Below are 17,290 nucleotides of genomic sequence, written 5' to 3'. Positions count from 1 at the left end.
TTATTGGTCAAACGCACTATTCTTATACAGTTCATTGGTCAAACGGTCTTGACATCATTCTTTGCACCGGAAGTATATTCTCAATAGAATCGAAAACGGCGAGCTTTAAAATACAGGTAGGTGAATATAAACAAGTGATTGGGACTTGAAGCGAATTCAAAACTCACCAGGATATATTAGAGGAATTATGGCGAATGCATCTTGTTCGATAACATTGTTAACATATGAATTTACCTACGACAAAAAGTCCGTGGGTTGCTGCTGATGTCTCACATCAGATGCATCTAGTCTACGCCCGTATTGCTAGTTTTAGCTACACTTAACCAGTCAACTCGGTATATAGCTTGTGTTCGCTTAAATAGCTTCTGTATCTATTTTTGCAGAATGATGGATGGGTACCGGGGCAGGGAGACGGTAAATCTGGAGGAACTACCGCAGCTTTACAGCATCATCCGCGGAGAGGTAAGGACTGGGCCACAGTTTACACTGTCGTAAAATTTATTGCAGTGAAGAACTTGTTTTCATTCTGGACCGATGTGACTGAAAGTGAATTTATCGCTGTTACCCTTGCGCATTTTGCAGCATTTTCGGAGAAGCGGAAGCGCTGTCCTAAAATTTATTCTTAACATGAATAGTGACTAGAAATGTATTACCACGTTATATGCTCTCACTGCATTTAGATATAACCCATCATGCATCAAAACCGAGAAAAATACTCCTCTATATCAGCTCTGAATAAAATGCTTAGAATAGTCTAGCCCTGCACCCTTTACAAAAAAGAAAAGAAAACTGGGCTATACGTGAAGATTAAATATAGACCCACTAGCATTTGGGACTAAGCTGGCTCACATTTTAGTTAAGGAAACTCAAAAGTAACTTAAATTTATAGTGACTTACTATCGGTTCAATTTTTTAGTATCATTTTGTGTTGCCTATTTGAGTATCTGCTAAAAGTAGCAAAGAAGTTCAGGTACAAATCTCAGTATACTTTCAGTGTGTAATAGTTCAACAGTGCACCAAGTACCCTGTTACTTTAAGAAAATATTCTATATTGGTGTGCTTATGAAACTTTGTTTGGTCCACCGTGTCAGTTCCCTTAAGCCTAAAACTGGTTATTCAAGTAGTAGGATCATACATTACATTACATTACATTACAGGCATTTGGCAGACACTCTTATCCAGAGTGACGTACAACAAAGTGTATAACCATAACCAGGAACAAGTATGTCGAAAACCCTAGAGAGAAGTACCAGTCCAAGTGCAGGGAACAACCGCATAGTTCAACTTGGACCCTGAAGGTTAAACTGATTAACACTAACACAAACGAGCACAGCAACAACGAAGTCTATGCAAAAATACAAGCAGTAGTTAAGGCAGGCGCATTAACTAAGTCACCTACAAAACAGCTGCCTAGTTACAACCCTAAGCTTACAGTCATTTAAGAGATTACAGGGAGGTAGGGAGGGATGGGGAGAGGTGCAGCCTGAAGAGTTGAGTCTTCAGTCATCGCTTGAAGTGGGTCAGTGTCTCAGCTGTTCTGACCTCCATGAGGAGGTCATTCCACCATCGTGGGGCCAGAACAGACTGGAGATGTGTTCGGGAAGCGCAGGTGCGAAGAGGGGGAGGTGCCAGGTGTCCTGAGGTAGCAGAACGAAGGGGTCTGGCTGGCATGTAGGGTTTGAAGATCTTGTGGAGGTATGCTGGGGCTGATCCCTTGACTGCCTGGTATGCTAGGACCAATGTTTTAAATTTGATGCGAGCTATAACAGGCAGCCAGTGGAGGGTAGTGAGCAGGGGAGTGACATGGGAGTGTCTAGGGAGGTTGAAGACTAGACGAGCTGCAGCATTCTGAATGAGTTGCAGGGGTATCATACGATATTATAAAAGACACCCAGCACAACTCCATCATTAAATTCAGTGGTGTGTTCATAGCTAGTACATACGGAAACTGAAGTGAGTCACAGGCATGTTTTTGGGTAAATGAGACTAAGCAGGCAAATATGTTATTATTGAGAAATCATTGAATGTGCATGATAATAGGATGGCCTGAATTTCCGTCTTCAGTCAGTGAAAATTTGTTCAGGATCATGAAGCATATGTGAATATGGCCTCTTGGAGTTTCCCTCAGTTTCCCCACTAGGTCTACCCCGACCAGTACAAATAGTTCAGACAGCTGAGCAGTTCCAAAATATTTAGGTGTAGACAATGAAATACTGGTAACTGTATCTTCAAGAATAAGGTTGTGTCCTATATCTATGCATTTTCAATGATTTCTCAAAATTAACATCTTTGGCTGTGTGGTCACTTTCATTAACCCAAAAACACGAGACTCACTAAGTTTTTATATGTCCTAACTATGGATTATATCCTGAATATTATGATGGTGCTGGATGTCTTTCATGATATCATACGATACTCTTCACGGTAAGAAGAAATTTTAGGACAGCGCTTTCAGCATTGCTTGTGTCATAAGTGCTGCGAGTATAACAGATAGATTCGCTTTCACTCACATCTGCCCAGAATGCAAACGAACATTTTTTTAACGATAACGTTACGCCCGCGTGGAAATTCCAGCTTCTGGCCTAAGGTGGAATCTAGCTGGAGCCAGCTTCTGCTCCATTATCGCTGGAGCCAGCTTCTGCTCCATTAGCGCTGGAGCCAGCTTCTGCCCAATTATCTGCTGCAGCTGGCTACCATCTGGACTTTGGAGATGTTCTGTTGTCTGTGCCAAGCTGGTCCACCAGCTGGACATGGTCTTGCCAGTATGGTTGCTATCTCAACCATCTTGTTGCCAGCTTGACCATCTCCAAACCAGCTTCAAACCAGCTTGACCATCTCCAAACCAGCTTAAAACCAGGCTGGAACCAAGCTGGAATTTCCTCCTGGGTGGTATGTTATCCCCTGAGCTAAATTTCAGTGAGTTGTCTGCATTTTCATTTTCTGTACTGCTATCTTAGGTGTCAAAACGTTGCTATTTTAGTCCCCCAGTGTTCAAAATTTGAATCTGTCCAACAGACCTGAAACACATGGAGGGCACATTCTAATGGTCAACTTTCACTAATACAGTTAAAGAGTGTATACCTTTGAGTTGCATTTTGTTTTGTAACAAGCAAACACATTTTAGTGTGTAATGCACTCAAAATAATTTTCATTCTGTATTACGGTATCTTTGTTTCAAACAGAAGTCATGGGAGTATTATTGTCTCAAAAATCCACAAGTATATGCAAGTGATCCATTTATTTGTGAATCAGTTGCATTTATTTGTAGATCAGCTACATTTTATTTTTTCAATCAGTTGCATTTATGTATTTATTCTCGAGACAATAATACCCCCATAGAAAGGCTTTCTTTTGAAAATTTTGGGCTTAACACTGCCAGACTTGGCACAATGTTGTTGCAGAACATTGAAGGTTTCTAAGTACCTGCCTGTCTAATCTTCAAAATGCTAACTCTGTTCCCTGTGCCCCGATCCCAACGCTCTTCTCTCCATCCCAATCTGTGGCACTTTTGTCTTCTTGTAAGCCCGCTCTTCTACCTGAAACGCCTTCACTCCTGGTTATTTGCCAGACCTTTCTTTTAACCCGGTCCTTGCCAATCTGTGGCCAATCTACTCCCCTGATCGCAACGCTCTTCTCTCCATCCCAATCTGTGGCGCTTTTGTCTTCTTGTAAGCCCGCTCTTCTACCTGAAACGCCTTCACTCCTGGTTATTTGCCAGACCTTTCTTTTGACCCTGTTCTTGCCAATCTGTGGTCTTTTCTCTTGGTATTTCAGGTGGCAACTGTCACGGCTTATGGAGCCTTTGTGAAAATCCCTGGTTGCAGAAAGCAAGGTAAAATTGTCTTGTTTCAAGTGTCAATGGCTGCATTGTGTTACAACACATTACATTACAGTCCGTTGGCAGAGGCTCGTATCCAGAGCGACTTACAGTTTATGGGGACATAAGTGCATTTATGAGAGATTTATGGGATTTATATGAGTAATATTGGCAGACCTGGCTAACAACCTTTAAAGACTAGCCATTATGTACCTGACATCACTATGGCACTAATGCCAAGAACTGTGTTAAGTTCTTAGAATTAGTATGAGGTTTAAATATATAAATACAATTTTGTCTCTGGTTAAACCATTGTGTCATAAATGTGTGGATATTTATTGCGGTTCATCTTAGGTATATGTAATCCTTTGTGCTATCCTTTACATTTTCTTTGGCATTTTAAGGTCTGTTCTAGTTCATTTTTTCCTTAATTTTATCTTAATTTTATTTGTATGTGAAGCATCTTTCGAGATACAGTACTCCATGAGATACAGTACTCCGCTCTACAAATTTATCAAATTTGTTATTATTATTATTACTATTACACTGTACTGTGTATTTCTGTCTTCTGTCTTCACACCCAGTCTCTTGAGTGCTACTCCAGCCTGTATAAGCCTGTGTGTACTCTCTGATTGCACGGAAGTCACTCTCTGCAGTGTGTATATTTCTCTTCACTATGCTGAGGTAGTTTGTGTTTCCCTCCTGCACTGACAGGTCTTGTCCACAAGAGTGAGATGTCCTCCTGTCGCGTGGAGAATCCCTCTGAAATTGTGGATGTCGGTGAGAGAGTGTGGATAAAGGTCATAGGGAGAGAGGTAAAGTCCTGTAGCCCCACCGGCATGGGTTGTTAGTTCATTATACTCTTTTTTTGCAGATATGTATTCAAATATATGATAATAATAAAGGAATATTTGGTTGTTTATTCCTTTATTATTTGATGTATAAGTCGATATTTAAGTGTCCAATTATCACTATTAATGGTAGGTAAAATATTTTATTGAAAATTATTGAGTGAAAAACATGAGTAAGTTTAGTCGATTAGTTTGTGTTAAATTCTGCTATTTTTACAGCACTATCGCCATTTCAGATGTAGCCAAACTCTGTTTCCCGCCTTCAGCTTATTATTACAGTGTAACATCTATTCTCTCCTGCAGATTACAGTTTTGCATTAGGTGCATTGTTTTTGTTGCTGTACTGTTTATTCTATATTTTTGTGTTCCAGATACAGGATGAGAAGGTTAAACTTTCATTTTCAATGAAATCTGTCAATCAAGGGACGGGGAAAGACCTGGATCCAAATAACGTTGCTTTAGAGTATGTTTCTGATATACTTTTCTGTCACCTTACATTACATTGCATTGCAGGCATTTAGCAGATGTTCTTATCCAGAGCGACTTACACACATTAAATTTTTTTTGTTACATAGCATTTACATTGCATCACTTAATACAGCTGGATATTTACTGAAGCAGTTCAGGGTAAGCGCCTTGCTGAAGGGTACAAAGGCAGTGTCCTACCTGGGAATCAAACCTGCAGCCTTTAGGTTACAAGCCCAGCTCCTCACCGCACAGTTAAATGTTTGTGGTTGTACGTATGCGCAGGTATAGAGGTGAGCGTGTGGCTGTGTGTTTTCCAGGCAGGATGAGAGGAGGCGGCGACAGTTCAGAGACCACTCCGGTCAGAGAATTACTCTGGAGGCTGTTCTCAACACCATCTGCAAGAAGTGTGGGTGTAAAGGTGCGTCAGTGAGCGAGAGATGCGCGGGACCAGTGCTGGCATGGTGCAGTCGCAGCACTGTAATGAGTGTGTGAGGGAATATGCGTGTGAAAATGTGAGAGAGAGGCTATGTGCAAAATGGTATGTCAGTGTAAAACTGGATGCTGCTCTGTGGGAGTGTAGTGCCCTCCAAAAATAGGTGAGTGTATGGCTGTGTATGACTCTTGACAAAAATGAGCAAAGCAGGGTATGGGTACTGGTTCAATTATTGGTTAAAAATGGGGAAATTAATTTATTTTTTCCCCATTAATTTATGTAATTTCCTTCTGACCTCGTGTCAATAGATAGAATTCATAAACAACTTCACATTTCCCCACAAAACTTTTTTTGTTTTTTGTTTTTCCCCCTTCTTCTTTTCCCTGCCAATTACATCATTATAAATGCTAAGTATACTTGTTCCCTTTGGACATTTACTTACACCAGCCAATAAAACAATCGGATAGACATGCAAAATGGACATATATATAGGAGTGCACATGTTTAAAAAAATAAATAAATAAAACTTTCTGCACCCTCTTTTTACAAGGATATCACTGCTGAGTTGTCTTCTATCATGTTTTATTAGATTGTTGCACTCATTGGGGGTTATTTGGCCATTCCTCCTGACACATGCTTTGTGTAATAAGGGTGTGAATAATTTTGGGGGGCACTGTCGCATTTACCAGAGTGAAAGTGAATGTTTATGCAGGAAGGAGTATAATATGGGAGTCAATGGTGACTTGTGTATAAACCTTCGCAGGCCACTTTGCCAAAGACTGCTTCTCTCAGCCTGGCTTGCAGTACAGCCTGGTTCCGGATGAGGAAGAGGAGGTGAAGGAAGAGGTTCCCAACCTGACCGTCGAGCAGCCGCACAAGCGGAAGAAGGTAACTGCCCCCCGGTGGCCGAGAGGTCCAGTTGCAGTGCAGGTCATGGGTGAACAGGAGGGGCAGGATGAGCTCTGGCTGTTTTTGCCCATGTGACTGTGGGTCCTTGAGAGCAGAGGGACAGACAGCTGTTGCCCTATTCCTTCCTGTTTGTCATGAACTAGAGATCTGGTGTTGCTTGCATCACCCTTCATGCTGACGAGGTCCCATGACAGCCCTTATTGCAGTTCAGAAAATGCTGATGCTTGAAAATTCTGTCTTTGCCAGACTATTTTAAAAGAAGAGGGGTAAGGTTGATCTCCCTTATATAATGTATTCACTGTGTGAGCATTGAACTTTACAATAATTTATGGGACAGAAGAAGTAATCCAAACAAATTCTTCTTCAATTTATGTAATTATTTTTTTAGCCAGCACTGAACTGGGAACGTACAATAGCTCTAGTCACCATAGGTTATTAAATTACCATATATTTTACAAGTACAGCAGCAGGTAATTTTTACTGCTATCCAAATACTTGTCGTAAGCTAGTCAAGACCACAATTCATTTTTCCACTTATCTGTGGCTTATTTCTCCCTCTGCAACCAATCAAGACTCTGGGATTTTAAGTGTATCTTTTATTCTCGCATTGGTATCGCTTGAAGACCCTTTCATTTTAAATCTGAGCTAATGTGAGCCTTTCCTCTGCTGACGTATGTTGGTTTCCCTCCCGATAGGAGAAGAAGTCAAAGAAGAAGAGGAAGAAGAAAGAGAAGAAGCAGAGCTCGTCAGACTCCGACTCGGACAGCAGCGACAGTGATGACGGGGGGCCGGCCAAGAGAGGGCGCTCTTCCAGTGGGACAGTGAGCAGAGAAGACAAGAAAAAGAAGAAGAAGAAGAAGCAGAAACACAAGAGTCACAAGAAACGGGAGTGAGGGGGATGGGATAGCCACATCTGTCTGTATATGTGTGTGTGTACGAGCAGGTGTTTGTGCATGTGTGTGTGTGTGTGAGAGAACTGCATTGGGCTTAGATTCAAGCTCTTTCCTGCATCTACAAGGGTTAAATTACCCTGACATGCTGGAACCTACTGTCTCTGTGATTGGCAGAGATCAGGAGGCGTGTTTGGATGCTGTTCTGTTCAGTACTCTCTAACAGACACTCTTGGATAACATGGTCATCCTTCTATGGCATGGTCCCTTAAAAACCTGTACCACTGATTCAACAATACCCTGAAACCTGACCAAACACAGTCTTTATACCTGCCCCAATCAGAACCCTGAAACCTGATTCAAACAACCCTTAAATGTGACTTATGGGACCCTCAAACCTCAAAATGTTAGATGGAACCTTCAAACACGAGTCAAACCGAACCCTTAACCCTGACACAGACAGAACCCATAAACCTAAATGAGTGATTAGTTCCTTTTTTTGTTATGAACATTAAAGTTGTGTTTAAAAACAAGACCTCTCTCTGCATATCTGACCGTTTAAATAGATTTGTAGCATTTTAATGGGACAAAACAATTGTGTTATTATTAGACATGTTGTTCAAAATAATGTGTTTGCATTTGAACATTGGTTGGAGAACAAAGCCTTTAAAACTGGCATCAGAGTTTTAAAACTTTCATTATTAAGCCCCTCTTTGTTGTACTGGAGCAAAGGTTGAACCACCGCTTGACCTTTTCCTCCTGGGAAGGTCAGGTGTTGTGCCCCTTAAGCCACACCCCTTATGACCTTTCACCCATTTGGCAACTGGTCACCAGATACATGACACTGGTCTCTGTACCTGCTGCAGGAATGTGCTCAAATTAGAATAGCAGTCTCTCTCTCTCTCTCTCTGTCTTTCTCTCTGTCTTTCTCTTTCTCTCTCTGTCTTTCAAATTCAAATTCAAATTGCTTTATTGGCAGGAAATACATAGGTACATATTGCCAAAGCATCATAAATCAATTCAAAATACATATTTACAGTGGAATACTAATAATTAACATTCTATTTAAAAAAAAAAAATAAAATAACAATATTAATGTTCAATTAGCACAAGTATTTAAAGAAAATAAAATAAATAAATAGATAATTATAATTATGTAGGATGGTCACTCAGTGTCCCTCAGGTTATGGCAAGCTGAGACATATTGAGCCGCAATTGGGGCTGTTGGTCCTTGTCCTAATAGGACTGCACATTTTTAATTCTTTGATAAAGAATGGAAGTTTTTTATAATTTCTGAAAATTTGTGGTAATATATTTTTCTAATATTTGTATATTTTGTACAGTTTAGGAGGAAGTGCATCTCTGTCTCAACCTCTCCTGTCTTACAGTGACCACATATTTGTTTTTCTTTTGGTAACCATGAATTTTTGTGTCTGCCTTTTTCAATTTCAAGGGTGTGGTCACTGAGTCTGTATTTGGTCAGGATCCGTCTCTGCTTTGTATCTCTGACAGAGAAGAGATACTCTGCTGGAGTATAGTCTTTTTTCAGGGTTTGATAGCAATTTAGTCGACTTTGTGTTTTGGTTTCTTTATCCCAATGTTCCAAATACAAATTTTTTGTTTGTTGCATAATTTGGGTTATTCTGATTTGCGGCTGGTAAGCAGTGCTGGTCTGAGCGTGATGCGGGTTAGTTTGGGTTATAGAATTAGTAAGCTTCAGTACCAGCTGACTGAGGGGACTCTTTTCTGGGTTCAGTTCTTGGGATTTTAGTACTTTAGATTGTAGCGTGTCATTGGGACTTGATTTGAGATGTATCCAGAATTTTAGAGCTCTTTTTTGTATATTTATTACCAATGGGAATCGGCCTAATTCTGCTCTACATGCGTTGTTAGGTGTTTTCCTTTGTATTTGCAAGATATTTCTGCAGAATTCAGTATGTAGGGATTCAATTGGATTCTTGTCCCATGCAGTGTAGTCTTGCTGACTGAGTGGACCCCAGACCTCACTTCTATAAAGCGCAATAGGCTGAATTACACTGTCAAATAATTTGGACCAGATTCTAATTGGGATATTTTGTTTGAAAAGTTGTCTTTTTTTATTGCATATATTGCTCTTCGAGCTTTTTCTTTTAATGCATTTACTGCCATGCGGAAACTTCCTGATGCAGTGATAGTCAGACCAAGGTAGGTATAATTCAGAGAATGCTCTAGGGCGGTGTTACCTAGAGTTAATTTGTATCTGTTTTCCTGACATCTGGGCTTCTTTTGAAAAATCATAATTTATGTCTTTTTAAAATTTACTGCCTGGGCCCAGTCCTGGCAGTATTGCTGAAGAAGATCTAGGTGTTGCTGTAACCCCTTTTCTGTGGGTGACAGTAGGACCAGATCATCTGCATAAAGCAAATATTTGATCTCTTTGTCACACAGTGTGAGACCAGGAGCTGCAGACTGTTCCAACAACACCGCTAACTCATTAACTCACTCCCTCTCACTAACCCACAATTTCACATATACCTGGAAACTCTCATGTGCACCCACACACACACACACACACACACAGGAACTCTCCCAACTCTCTCTCACACACACACAAACCCTCTTTCTCTGTAACATATACCCATACAGAAACCCTTCTCTTTCCCAGTCACCCTCTGTCTTCTCACATACGCACACAGTGATCTCCTCTCTCTCTGTCCGACACACATTTCTCAACCCCATATCTCTCTCATACACTCTTTTAACCCCCCCTTAGTTCTTTTTACACTCACTGAATAACCTTCTGCCTTTCTGCTCCTCTATCTCCCACAGTCACTCCTCTCTTTCTGTCTCACACACTCCCTCCCTCTTTGTCCTGTGTATTAAGTAGAGGCCCTTGGGCAGTGTGCCTGACCCTGCAGTCTAGCCCAATGCCCTTGCAGTCACACTGTCAATTCAGAGACTGGCATGGTAGCACAGTGAGAGCAACGTGACCCTTTGCCGGTCTGGCAAACGACAAAACCAGCCGCCATGGATTTACTTTCACTTGTCCTGCTTTAGGGTTTCATTACAACCCCATGCTCTGTATGCCATTACATCACAGCTGCATAGCAATGCTTGTGCATTCCCAGACAGAAATAGCCTGGTTCAAGTGTTCAGTGGTGTGGCTATGTGCGCACATAAAGGTGACGTTGGACTGCTCCCTCACTGCTTCCATGACTCCAGAACTTTTTAAAAAATATAAATAGCTTCTAGTGTGGATGTGCAATTAAATAAAAACTTTGAAAATGGCTGGGCAGCCCTGCAAGGGCCAATGGCTTGTTGGGAGAGGTGGAGGAAATGTGCCACATCAAAACAAAAGAAGGAGAGTTTGTATTTAGTATTTATTCAGTGTTCAGACAGAAGGTGGCAGTACAAAGAGTTTGGGGTGGGGAGGGAGGAGGACACCCATAGCAGAGTGTTGGACCCAAGGACGGGACCTTGTCCTCTGATGGCTGAGGGGCAGGGGAGGGTTAGGGCTCCAGGATCTTTCATTCAGCCTTCTCATAGTGGCGTGTGCTCACAATGTTACCAAAAGTCAGAGTCTGGAGATAGTGAGAGAGAGAGAGAGAGAGAGAGAGAGAGAGGCCGGTTAGTACAGCTCTAGCTGATGTACACATTTTAATATTCACACATGAAATGACATGTGTGCACAGTAACTTGTGTGTGCTCTCACACAGATATACACATGTATGCATGTCTGTAACATACACACACATGCATAATTCATATCTCCTTATGTACACGCTAGCTCATTCATACACGTGTGCGGACGCACAGTACTGACCAGTGTGAGTTTGTTTCCATCGACTGCCCTCACCAGGGATGTCTCCTTAGAATCCCACTTTTGCACGTGCACAAGCTTTCCGTCATCCAACGTCACCACAGACTGCAGACATGAGGATGCGCAGAGGTCAAAGGTCAGGGCGGGGTTTGGTCTCCATGGCGAGGTTTCAGTTATGGGGTCAGTGTCTAGATGCATGTCATTACCCTGGCGGTGTCTGTGTAGCTGATCTACGAGCGTGTCCTCGTTTGTAAGCCCATTGAGATGTAACGTAGATGCAGTGTGACTGTAGGGGCAGTAGCCCTCAGGCACTCACCTTGACCTTGCGGTCATCGGCTGTGGTCTCATCAAACTCCTCGCCCAGTTTGAAGTTGATCTCGGTGCTCTTTAACAAGCTCTGGGTCTTGACCTGGATCTTGTCACCGTCCGCAGCGATGATGAGGGTGGGCTTAGTTGTGTTCCCTATCTTCCGCGTGGCGAAGCCCACCCCTGGAGATGCACAGCACACATGTGACCCTTCATTATCGCATCGCGTGCCTTTGCTGCGTTGCAACGTAACCATTCCCACAAACAAAGGACACGCGCAAATCATTTCTCAAGTTGTCACTAGTAAAACCAATATAGTCGCTCATGTCAGGCTCGTTGTGGGTTAGGCTATTCTCAGCCAGATACACATTTGAATTGTGTATTAAATCAAACTGGCAGTGTTCAGATGCCCATCATACCATACATTCCATGCTGATATACAGCTTTTCGGAAAAAATGTATCACAGTCTGATAGTATTTGGGGAATGGGACTGAATGTGTGCTTATCCTTAGAGCAGTAGTTCCCAAACTCTCGCTTTTGTTCCAACCACAATTCCAATCCCAGAATTTTAAGGAGCTGTTAATTTTTATAAATTAGGTGCTTTTCATGTTTGGAGGACTAATTTACCCCTTAACCCACATTATGCCAGAACTTTGCATGCCATGAAAAATATTGTGCTTATTGTGCAATATTTGCGATTTATAAAATTTAACAGCTTGTTTGAATTCTGGAATTGCAATTGTGGTTGGAAAACCAGCATACACAGGGGTCCACAAGACCTTGGCCACTCCTTGACCTCTCTCTGTCTTTCTATAACCTGAGCCCAGAATCAATTTTTTTAGCTTTAGATGACAGTCACTTGGGTAAAGCTGGTCTGGGCAGAAATGAATCAGCTCAGTGTGACAGGGAACTGCACACATGTACAGGCACTGTGATTGCTTTAGCCAATGGAGAGAAGGCCTAAAGCAAATGTCCCCTTGCCTCCCACCCTGGATCCTGGAAAAGAAACAGTCAGGCAGTGTCACCTGAGCCATCAGATATTCACTGAGTATTCAGCCCCTGCTTGTGGTTAAATTTTATCAGGTGACATTTGTCACATGTTTAAGTGACACTCAAGAAGTCAGGTAAATGAGCTGGAAATTATTACTGCAGTAGCCAAACACACACACACACACACACACACACACACATGCTCACACAGCGTACACACACAAACACACTCACATGCTCGCACGGCGCGCACACACACACACACACGCTCACACAGCGTACACACACAAACACACTCACATGCTCGCACGGCGCACACACACACAAACACAGTCACATGCTCGCACGGTGCACACACACACACACACACATGCTCACACAGCGTACACACACACAAACACACTCACATGCTCGCACGGCGCACACACACACACGCACACGCACAAACAGCTCAGTGGGTGAGAGGGAGCAGGAAGGTCGCTGTGACCCTGCCAGCTTTGAGCGCCTCGCACACAGCACACGATCCACAGAGTAAACAGTCAGGGAGCAGCTCGGCCTCGTCAGCCGCTGTTCACATCGATCCCTGCCATGCCGGTCTGTCTGATCTGTGGCCTCGCCAGGTAATAAGCCTGTGCTCGCCTCGTCAGTGCCTCCTCAAGCTTTCACCGGCTCCTCGTTGAGCGAGCGGTGTTAGGGGGAGGTGCGGGAGGGGTGTGGCACAGGCCGATGTCCTCCAGACCCGCTCAGGTCTGTGTGCTTCCCAGCTCTTAAAAGTGGGTCAGCTGACCACAGACAGTGCCGAAATGATGCAATAGTGGCCCGCCAACTGTGCAGTGTGCTGAACTTAATGACCTGCACTGTGTACATAACATGGCCTCATGTTTAAGGGTCTGAACCCAAAGCACAGACGGACAAAAGGGGGAGGGGGCGCACTTTGGGTCAGAGAGGACAACATACCTGCCTTACAGCCCCTCCAGTGCTCTCCTGCCCCTCCCTCTCTTTCCACTCAAATACAGATTCCTGTGAAGTGCCTTTCCTGTAGCCCCCCCCCCCGCTTGTAAAATCAGCCCACAGCCTCTACCCAAACCGAGGTGAGTGAGGAAGTAACCTTTTCTTTCTCTGACCATGATGAAACTGACCAACTGCTTATCTTTCAAGGTTAACCCACAGTATAGATAATGAATCAATTAAACAAATACACACTGAAATATGAGGTGAGTGAGTGTGCACGTGCGTATATGAGTGTGTGTTAGTGTGCACATATGAGTGTACACGAGTGTTTTGGTGTGTGGATATCAACATGGAAGTGTGACTGTGTGTGAGTGTGTTTTAATGTGGGAATGAGTGCACAGGTATGTTTGCATGCATCTGTGTGTGAATGTGCGTGTATGCACATATGTGTGTGGATACTGGTGTGTTAGTGAGTCTAGTTAGTGAGTGTATAAGGGGAAGCAGGTGACTGATGGTATAGATGTCTTGATGCAATCACTTCTGAGATCATGCCACGGCTAGCCAATCACATTAATCACAGTGCTGGTTAGCTTTTCAGAAAAATTCAGTTTAAACTTGCAGAACAGGACCCAATCAAATGATTGATGGAAAGGTCTCTCCAACCAATTCTGCTGACAGTCTTTAAGAGCAGCCAGCTCCCTCCTCCAGCACCCTCCCCCTACCCCCACCCCCCCTCACCCCCCGCCCATCCAGCTCCTCCCCACGGCACAGCCTGTCTGAGTGCAGCACACGTGGATGTCCATGCACCTTGTATTCTCCCTCTCTCTCTCTCTCTGTCTCTCTTTCTCTATTTCTCTCTCCCTCTCTCTCTTTCTCTCTCTCCCTCTCTCTTTCTCTCTCTTTCCCTCTCTCACACAAGCACACACACGTACACGCACATGCTCCCTTTCTAACGTATCTTAAACGCAAGCATGTTCACACATGCCACGTCTTACTCATACACATACACACATACACAAAAGCACCTCTCCCTCTCTGTTTCACACACACCCTTTTACACGCACCTCTTACTCCCCTGTGAATGTTCCTGCACACATGCACACACACAAATGCTAATGCACACACACTCGCACACAAACACATGCACACACACGCATGTACACGCACATCCTCTCTCACTTACCGAGCTCCTTCATGTATTCATCAAAGTTCTCGCTCGTCTTCAGTAGCCATGTTCCAAGGAAATGATCCATGATTAGCACAGGGCGTTGGAGCTGTGTGATGGAATGAAAGCCTGAGAGCGAAAGAGAGAGAGGGAGGCTGAGAGGGAGAGAGACCAACGAACTAAGTCAGCAGCACACTGATCCTTTGATTCTACTGGACGATTTATACCGGCTGTTTGTGATGTCATCTGCCAGAGACCAAGAGAGTGGTGTCTAAGAGAGGGGGGAGGAGGGAGGGAGGAAGGGAGCAAGTGAGGGAGAGAAATAGAGGAGAGAGAGAAAACACTAAGTGCAAGAGAGAAATAGATCAATGAGTAGAATGAGTGAGAAGGAACAAAGAAAGAAACGCAGAGATAAAGGGGAAGGGAGACAATAAGAGAAGTAAAAAAGAAAGAGAAGGAAGCACTCTTTAATTTTGATCTCCTTTTGTTCCTTTTGTTGTAACTGTTCATATTCTCCTATACATCTATGTGTTTGTTAAAGCAAATGTGCATCATGGGAATGAAGTTAAAAAAATAGGAGATCAGAAACTGAGAGGGGAGGTGAGAGAGGCTGAGGCAGAAACAAAATGGAGTGGAGGAGACAGCTTGAAGAGAGATGAGGGAGAAAGGACACTTAAGGGAGGGGGTGGTGAGGGACATGCGGGCTTAGAGACTGAAAAGAAAGAACTGAGGTAAGGAAACTCAAGAAAAGTATGGGGGAGGGAGGAAGAGAGAGAGAGAGAGAGAGTGGGAGAGAGAGAAAAACTAGTGCAGATGCACAAGCATGTCTCTGTGGTGAATTGATTAGAGCAAAGAGGTCAATAGGGACGTCATGGGTGTCCTCTTGTTTGGCTGTGTGCCCCTCCCCATGGTGTAGTGGAGGGCGGAGCATGGGGGTATTTACTGTGACTTTCCAGCAGCTGTTGCCTGTTCACGCTTAACCTCAATGCACATATGCAGTGGCCAGCTTCCATTCATCCACTTTCAAATCAATTTTATTTATATAACGCTTTTTACAGTGAACTGCCACAAAATTGCTTTACAGAGAAACCCTAATTTGGGCGAAAACCAGGCCTGAACCCCCAAATAGTAAGCAAGTGAGGTAAAAAAAAAATAAAATAAAATAAAAAAGTCCCCAGCGGCAAGGACAACTAAAATGGTGGGGAGAAAACCTCCCTCATGGGAAGAAATCTTAGGAGGAACAGAGGAGCTGACCTGGCGTAGAGGTAGAATGGATGGTAACAGAAAGGTAACAAGGCAAAATAATCTAATGGGTTGAGTAGGATGCAGTTGTGGTATTAAACTAGCTGGTAAAGTAAACAGTCCAAATGATTTTGGCATGACCCTTTTACCTTCATAATGGGAAAATCTGAAGGAGAAATGCGTCCAATTAGTAACAATTATCAAAATAGCGATAGTTAAGCAAAGGAAGAAAATAGTTAAACGAAAAGCAGCATGAGAGAAAATGACTGAATGAGGCTGAGGAGGATTTGTACGGGTAGAAGGTCCGACTATACCACTGTCACACGTCCTCTGTCCAAAACCCTCACAGCAGCACCAAACATTTAGGGTCTCACACAGCACCAAACATTTAGGGTCTCACAGCAGCACCAAACATTTAGGGTCTCACACAGCACCTAACATTTAGGGTCTCACAGCAGCACCTAACATTTAGGGTCTCACAGCAGCACCTAACATTTAGGGTCTCACAGCAGCACCTAACATTTAGGGTCTCACACAGCACCTAACATTTAGGGGGTGAGGGGGCTTTGCAGGGTGACACTGATGATGACTGATGATCAGTTATTTGAAGGTTTTTTTTCCAGGCAAAGGCATACTAACTTCGTTTCAGCTCCTGAGGACATGTGCAGTGCTGGAGTAATATATGTTATGCAATAGGCACTCCCTCATATGCAAGCACACACTTGTGTATTCACTTTCTCTCAAACATGCTCTCTCTCACTCACACACACTCACATATACACACAGGAGCACTACGTGTGTGACTAAATAGATATGTGCTGTACATGTGTGTTGGATGTACACAGGTGGTCAGAGAGACGGGAAAAGAAGGGAGAGAAATGAAGAGAGAAGAAGAGAAATTGTGAAAAAGAAAAAATAATTAAAGAGAGAGGGAGAGAGTGATAAGTCAAATCTTTAAAAACATAAATAGCAACATAATAAATAACATGATACTTATTGGGTGAAGCTGATTTATATTTTAGGAACAATATAGCTAATTTTAGAATGAAACAAAGGAAACATGCATCTAAATGTCTGGTTATCTATTGCTATTTATTATAGTGTTACAACTAATAGTAAAAATATATAATGGATGAATAAGAGATTTTTCTTGATAAGGATTGATCTTATGTTTTTGTTTTAACTGCAGACATTAGGTTTTAATTGATGGTGATTTTCATTTCAGGTCAAGAAAATTGTTCATATGTACTTTTTAACAGGTAAGCTTTCCATTAAAATTATCAATAGAAACTCTCACACATTTGCCATCATATTTAATGTCGTCATATTTAAATCCATTATACAATGAGCAGACTTTTACTTCAATGTCACCAATTCTATATTAATGTCATTTTATAAACAATAAGCAAAGGTATTGGTGTGTTTTTGCTTTTCTTGTACTTCCAAGTAAACTGGTGACCTGTTTGGG

General features: G+C 42.8%; 2 protein-coding genes across 2 annotated transcripts; one reads left to right on the top strand and one right to left on the bottom strand.

Annotated features, from left to right (window-relative positions):
- Window positions 1–18: 18 nt before the first annotated feature.
- zcchc17 (zinc finger, CCHC domain containing 17) lies at window positions 19–7,903 on the top strand. Its single transcript, XM_035430952.1, has 8 exons — window positions 19–116; window positions 384–462; window positions 3,775–3,832; window positions 4,532–4,632; window positions 5,040–5,131; window positions 5,454–5,554; window positions 6,333–6,457; window positions 7,174–7,903. The coding sequence occupies exons 2-8, from the start codon at window positions 385–387 to the stop codon at window positions 7,369–7,371; spliced, it is 753 nt and encodes a 250-aa protein (XP_035286843.1). The 5' UTR covers window positions 19–116; window position 384; the 3' UTR covers window positions 7,372–7,903.
- Window positions 7,904–10,708: 2,805 nt separating this feature from the next.
- Window positions 10,709–14,870, bottom strand: fabp3 (fatty acid binding protein 3, muscle and heart). The gene is made up of 4 exons (XM_035431540.1): window positions 14,599–14,870; window positions 11,484–11,656; window positions 11,171–11,272; window positions 10,709–10,928 (listed from the first exon to the last, which is right to left on the bottom strand). Exons 1-4 carry the CDS (start codon window positions 14,666–14,668, stop codon window positions 10,875–10,877), a joined length of 399 nt encoding a protein of 132 aa, XP_035287431.1. The 5' UTR covers window positions 14,669–14,870; the 3' UTR covers window positions 10,709–10,874.
- Between the last annotated feature and the right edge of the window lie 2,420 nt (window positions 14,871–17,290).

Source organism: Anguilla anguilla, chromosome 8 (assembly GCF_013347855.1).
Source record: "Anguilla anguilla isolate fAngAng1 chromosome 8, fAngAng1.pri, whole genome shotgun sequence".
NCBI classification, from domain to species: domain Eukaryota; kingdom Metazoa; phylum Chordata; class Actinopteri; order Anguilliformes; family Anguillidae; genus Anguilla; species Anguilla anguilla.
The sequence above is the reverse complement of the archived record's forward strand: the minus strand, read 5'-3'. Positions and strand labels throughout refer to the sequence as shown.